This window comes from Egretta garzetta, unplaced genomic scaffold (genome assembly GCF_000687185.1).
Source record: "Egretta garzetta isolate BGI_Z169 unplaced genomic scaffold, ASM68718v1 scaffold1, whole genome shotgun sequence".
Lineage (NCBI taxonomy): Eukaryota > Metazoa > Chordata > Aves > Pelecaniformes > Ardeidae > Egretta > Egretta garzetta.
Genome location: NW_009258542.1, coordinates 1,971,827 through 1,978,724, shown reverse-complemented (window position 1 = coordinate 1,978,724; position 6,898 = coordinate 1,971,827). Strand labels below are relative to the sequence as shown.

The 6,898-nt window shown below is 41.4% G+C and overlaps 1 protein-coding gene across 1 annotated transcript in view; it reads right to left on the bottom strand.

The window, feature by feature from the left end:
* Positions 1-517: 517 nt before the first annotated feature.
* Positions 518-6,898, bottom strand: part of P4HA2 (prolyl 4-hydroxylase subunit alpha 2) — a 29,906-nt gene continuing 23,525 nt past the window's right edge. Inside the window, exons 11-15 of the mRNA XM_009646955.2 lie at positions 6,686-6,739; positions 4,215-4,274; positions 1,871-1,939; positions 1,329-1,425; positions 518-588 (exon numbers count right to left, since the gene is read on the bottom strand). Coding sequence (XP_009645250.1) covers positions 518-588; positions 1,329-1,425; positions 1,871-1,939; positions 4,215-4,274; positions 6,686-6,739 — 351 coding nt within the window. The remainder of the gene's footprint in view (positions 589-1,328; positions 1,426-1,870; positions 1,940-4,214; positions 4,275-6,685; positions 6,740-6,898) is intronic.

Here is a 6,898-nt window from a genome sequence, read left to right as displayed (position 1 = left end):
GGCCCACTGCTGCTCCCTAAAACCAAGCACTGAAATACCTAGTAAGGACACAAAGTAGAGAATCACTTTATGGAAAGAACATTTATTTTTGTTTCAAAACTTGTGATCCATAGAAATACAATAAAATCAACATGTACACAAAACTTTAAAAAACCCCCTTTGGTTCAAAGAAATATTTAACATCTAAATCTTCTGAGGTACAAAAGGCACAAGACCAGGCACCCAAACATACTGAATCGCCCACAGCACTGTTTGCACCACTGGTACAGAGGAAGCTGGGGGGGTGGAAGGCAGGTTAGAGGAGGATGGCAGGGGGAACATGGAAATAACAGCAACCAAAACACAAGTATGTGTACAATGCCATTTACTTTCTTTCACAGGTGTTACATAGTTTGTCATCTTTTTTTTGGTAAAGTGCCAGGACTCTTGGAGAAAAAAAGATGGATCATTTCTTAGAAATGAACTGGAACAAATGGTAGAAAAGGAGACAGAAATAAAGGCCTGCAGCAGGTTGGTTTCAGTCAACCTCTGTTCTCCCACAAGGTCTTAAGAATTCATTTCCTCTTTCGTGAAACCATTTGTTTGAAACTGTGGAAAAAGGATATGAAATCAGTTACCACCACATACCCAGTGCGCATATCACCACAACCCAGATGGTTACTTCAAGTAAAATCTCATATCTCAGTCTGAGGATCCCTGCTTATACTTCTCTACCCATCCAATGGGAAAGACACAGGAAGATGCAAAGGGCTGGGGAAGAAAGGATCTTTCCAATTGCACAATTCTGGGGCCAGCAGTAACAGAGCAGTGTATTCTAGGTCTGGTATCATTTATGCCCTGGCACTCCAGGGGAATACCTTGGAGGCTGGTGGAGGTGGGTATGGGAATGGATGACGTGAAGCTTGAGAAGCTTCCAGCAGTTAGTAGAAATTCCCAGTCTCCAGACATTCACATTTACCCTACCAGGAGCTCTCCTTCTCTCGCAGTTAGAACTCTGCACAACTCTTTGTAGGAACAGACCTGATTCTAGCCAAGTAATAATTCAAGTCATCCTCATGCCAATACACTACACAAACCCAGCGACATTCTTACACATTTTGTGCCATTGTTGACACAAACACTCACTGAAAAAGCTACAGTTGAACAATGCAGCTGCTCAATACTACATGATATCAATGGTGGGAGTTTTCATGATGGCCAAACAATTCCAGTAGTTAAAATGGCAACACCCAGGTTATTAAACACTGTTAAAAGGGTTCATTGCATCACCAGCTTTGCATACACATGAGCCTTCCTTTAGGTTTTGTTCCTAAAGGAGTATTACTTACCCCATTTACACCCTACTAGTACTGGACAGGCTGCATGCCTTGTTCTATAATCACCCTCGCCGCTTCTGAAAAGATTGTACCAGAACACTGCTGTTCCCTGAAAAGTGAAATCAGATCAGGATTAGTCACAACCTAGTCAATATAATTATTCAGGTTACAGTAAGGGGGGGGAAATGCCTATGAAATCAGCTGCAGGCTCTTATGAGGCACGTAAATATAGGCCACCACTGACAGCACATGAAAAAACCCCTTAGTCCCACTCTTAATTCAGCCACATTCAGAGTAGAGAAGGGTTCTACCTGAACACAAGGGGTTTTTGTTAACAACAGCTCTACACAGACACTGTTCACTTTATACACTGTAAAACAAAGGAAGCAGCCTCCCAGATCAGCTACAGCTGCCTTGATACACAGCAGCCCATGGATCGAGTTGCAGTGAACAGCACTGTCACATTAGCTGACTTTTAAATGGATGCAGGACTGTACTAGGGGAGAGAGAGTAACAGGAGAGGAGAAATAAAGTAAAATACAAACAGACTTTACCTTCTTGGGCCATATTGCTGCCCCAAAATCAGGGAAAACTGTAGCTCCTCCAGCTTCTACATCACTCATCTGAGAAAACAAAGTCCACAAACTCTGTCCATTTACAATGCTTTTTGTACATGCAGTCCCACAAACTAAAGTGTCCCAAGCCCTAACAAAGACAAATTTCTACACTTGCACCTCGACGAGGGGCACTGATGAGGAAAGGATGCACTTCAACCAGCACGAAGTGCAGAAGTAACAGTACCTGCTACTGAAGGCTGTTATTTCAGCTGAAGGCTTTTGTTCAGCACTTCGCCCAGATTATATATAACCTATTGCACAAACGATTAGCCCGAAGGAGGTGTGTACCTGCAGTGTTAACAAGCAAGTACTCTAGAACGAGGGAGAGGACTTCAGAGTCAGTTTCAAGAATTTCATTCCAGTTTATGATCCAATTAGGAAAACAAAAAACTGTCTGTTAAACCACACGTTTCCTCATAAATTGAAACCATGTCTTTGGAACTGACTTTCATAATTTAGTTTATGCATCTTGGTCAACCACTTCAAAAACTATACAAACTGTTAGAAAACCTCCCTTTCTGCACTGTTTCTATGCTGTCCTCCCGTGATGTTATGCCACTTCAGGAGCGTTATGCAGCTCAAGCTTTAATACATACAGCTATTTGACTCAAAAGAAAAGCATCTATACACCTATACATCTATCTATGCTTTGCCCTTCTACGCTGGAATGAATTTAACCCTGTTGAATTCATCACTAGTGATGGATTCACTATAAATCCTAGATTTGATCCGAAACCCACCGAAGCTCCTGGAAACTCTCCCATTAAAAACAGAAAGTCTTTCCACTGATTTCAGTGAGTTTTTGGATCAGATTCTAATTAAAAGAAACAAATGAGTCAGATCCAGCTCCCACCAAATTTAAGCAGAACTACTATTAATGCACTCCCCAAGTCCCCACATTCTCTACTGTAACTTGGATTTCTGTTTAAAGCAGATGTTATTACCACTCTGGTGTCCTCCTGCTTGGTACCTACAATAAAAGGGCATAAGATGCCATGGGTGCACAGGTTTTTGCCCCCTCCACCTAGAAAGCATGTGCATGCAACTTTGCAAGTTAATACCTACATCTTAGCAACACAACCACTCTTTTTAGTAAGGGTGTTGGTACATGTATGATGTGTTCTACATGGGGCATACAAGGGTAAATGGCCTTTGACCATGTATAACTGGCAGAGAATGAGGTGCACATCATTCACTCTAAATCAAGACTTGTCCAAAAGTCTGAGAAGCAAAATACAGATAGAGACAATTGAAAATTAAAGCCTCTTTGCAGCAGACTATTCCACAGCTACTTATCTTATTCCAATTCTTGTTTCAGAGATTATTTCCTCCCCTGCCATATCAAGTTGAAAGGATCTCTGGTTCTGTTTTCATCTGCGTTCCACCCTCAAAGTACCAGCTCAGCCATAAATATTTCATCACAGGACTTCAAATTTGAAGTTGCATCAGTCAAAAGTTAGACACAGTAGGTCCTAATAACTGATATAGTAAGTATAGGTTGACAGACAAAATATTGTCAGGAGACTACTGTGAAAACATTAGGCCACCAGTATCCGTGGCAGTTACATTTATGATTCCAGTGTACATGGTCTGTAGGCCGTATAAAGCATGCAACCAATGAATCTTTTTAATTCTGCATTTGTAACCCAGTTGCACCGAGTTTATAGCTATGTCTCCTCCATTTGCTGAAGTGACAGCTATGCCAAAGTAACTCTAGCTTTGACAAACAGCTAAAATGGAGGCTGACAGACCACAACATCAAGTGCTGTCAAACAGTGGTAGAAGAACATGACTGTCTCTCAAGAGTCAAGTTCTCAAACAGCATACCCCGTGAGTAGTACCCTGAGCACCCACCTTTGAGAAATAAGCCGAATTCTCCTCTCCCACCAACAGGAATCCAATGAAGTCAAAGATTTTATAGTAGAATGGCCAAAAGGGGATGCTGGGCCCTATATTAAATTTTTCTGCTCTGAGGTTAAATAACACCATAATTCTATCAATCCAGATGGGACAGCACCTGATGCTGCAAAAATAATGAAATCCCTACTTCCAGATGCCAGGAAATCTCTACAAATAACCAACTGCACAAGCTGTAAACAAGATGCTGCTAAAGTTACACTCAATGCATAAAGGATCATCATACTTACATAGTTTAAAAAAGTGGCCACACGATTTCCAGTCCCTAACCGCTTGAAAGCATCTGGCTCATCTTTCTATAAAATTAAATGAGAATAACTGCAAACTTCAAGCTCACAGACAGCAGACAAACAGAGGTACTTACATAGTTAAGAAACGTCGCTAGCCTATTTCCTTCCGATTTGAGTGTGCTGTCAAAGGGTCGCTGTAACAGACAACAACTTTAACCTGAGTTCCAAACAGGCTCACACTAGTGTTACATATGTGTAGCTCTGCAGAGATATCCTTAAGCCCAGTTTAAAGAGTTGGAATAAAAAGGGGACAATTGCTACAGGGCAACATTAAAGCCATTACAAATTACAGCCAGGGTGCATAAATACATGCACATAGCACTCAGATGCTGCAAGGAAAAGTAGCACTGAAGCAATTCTTAGGGCAAAGTAGAAGCAATGTTTTCAGGGCCTGTGGCACAGATGTTACCCACGTAGAGTTGAAGTTAACAGGCCATCACTGTATTGGACACTGATCCAAAGTCAACAGCTGAGGTGAATATGAAAAAAGTCATCTTCAGTGGGCTTTAGGTAACTCACTAGATTCTCGTGAACGTAGTAGTGACTCTAAGAAATACCGTAAGATAAAATGCATTTTTTGCCAGCAGGCAAAATTGCAGAGTAACAATAATGAACTTTTCAGGTGGTTGCCTGTCTAGGATTAAGGACCACATCAAAAAGATCAAGTTGTCTTTACTCTGTAGGAAACACTGAGTTTCATTTGTTGAAGTATGAGATCACGTTGGCGCCAGTTTAAAAGCAGAAAGAACATCTAGAATACCAATGTCTCTCTCCTCCCTTCAAAAAATGCAATTAAAAGTTTATTTACATAGCTACTAGTCAAGAAGGAATTTCAGCCAGGAGACATTAAGGTGCACTCTTCTACACAAAACCAATCATCTTCAACATTTAAAGAAAAGCAGAAATCAGCATTGGAAAAAACAAACAGCAAGGAAAACCACAGCCTAAGATGTTAGAGTTCAGTCTATTTAAAGCATATTTCAAGAAATAAAAGGTCTTTCCTGAAACAGATTGATAAAGAGACTTTTGCATCTACATATGCAAATTCCATCTAAAAGCCAACATATGAGCACTGAGATATAGGTGATTCCCTGCTTTCTGCCACGGCTGCCAAACCCAGGTCCAGCCATGCATTTCTGAACTTCAATATCAAAAGATTTCTCTAACTCTTGAGCAACCAATAAAATCTCAAAATTGTAATATGCAACTATTTATGTGTCCCTATTTGAGAACTGCAAGAGTACAAAAAGCTGCAAGGCAGATCAGGAGATGGAGACACAGCAGTATCTCTGTGTTTCAGTACAGAAATCTGATGCACAGAGAGCCTGGAGGACCAGTCCAAAACCATGGCAAATTCTGCAATTGCCTTGCCTTAACTGATGACTGCAGCCAAGGATGTGTTCCAAGTGGACCTCTGCCCCAGCTGCCTAATCCAAAAGCAAAGTCCACACTGACCAATTTGATGGCTGATGTCCTCGAGTTCAAAGGCTTTGAAAAGAATTTAAGAGCATTTGCTTGACTCAGGAAACAAAGCAGTCCTAAAGTTAACAGGAAAATTCTCTCAACCAGCCAAAGCTAACGAATATGAGCTTCCACAGTGTTGAAGTTGAGGATTTTTTAATTTTTTTTTTTTTAAACAGTGCTCAGTTGGGTGGCTTCAATTCTGCACTCAATTATTGGGTTGTGCTCTGGCTGCAGCAATCCCTTCTACCAGGTAAAACCGCTGGGACAGCCCAAGTTAAGCCAGATTCCATAGAAATGCCACGGTTCTACTGGAAACCAAGGCATCAGAGGAATTTTATATTTGAAATTACCAGTCACCATAGCTCTTCAGTATGATCAGCGTGTTCATAAACTGTTTTAGGGTGACAATTAAGAACTTCTGTTCTTCTCCCCACTTGCAGCAAACCAGAGCTGTTATCTGCCAGGTAGAGCCCTCTAGTGCCTACTGCAGATCTGGCACTATCAAGCTGCAAGTTCTGCTCACTGTAGCACTGCCCTCAAACCCAACAAACCCTCTCGGACCCTATCATTGCAGCCACAATAAGGGTTTTGCCAGAAGGACTATGACATATGAAGATTTCCGTAATGGCTATACTTTCCTGAAGGGAGGTGGGAGAATGTCTCCTCCTCAGCCAGCTCCTACAAAGTTCTTTAAAACACCCACCAAAGGAGAACTCAAGACAACCTTGCTGAACTCTGAAGCCTAATGGAACAATGCAGAATCACAACCCACAGCTTGCAGACCTGTTCCCAAACAAATAATGGAAAGAGCATATGAGTGCTGCAGGTCTATCTTTTAGTGTCTCTATATTGTGCAAGGAACCAAGGTGACAGAGACAAGCAGGCAAGATTTTTTCATTTTTCTCTTGAACTTTCAGCATCAGAAACACAGTGCAAAGGCTTTTCAAAAGTCATAATCCATCCATGCAACAGCACAATATATTAAGTGTTTTAACAGAAAACAGTTTCAACAGCTTTCTCTCAAAACAAACTGCTTCCCCCTCCCCACCCCACTAAGAAATAACTGTAAGTATGATCTTACCCTAGAAAAATCGAAGTGTGGCTCATACTGCCCTCCCATTCCATAGTTGGCAACCTACAGCATGGAAGAAGGAAGAATCAACATCCACTGAACTGCTAGTGACTGCTGCAGAAGATAGCATTTGCTCTCAGAGATCCAAACCATGCTTTGAGAAACAGCACTTTGCAGCAAGACTTATCTACAGCACACTTAATTTCTCTTTAGATTGCCAGC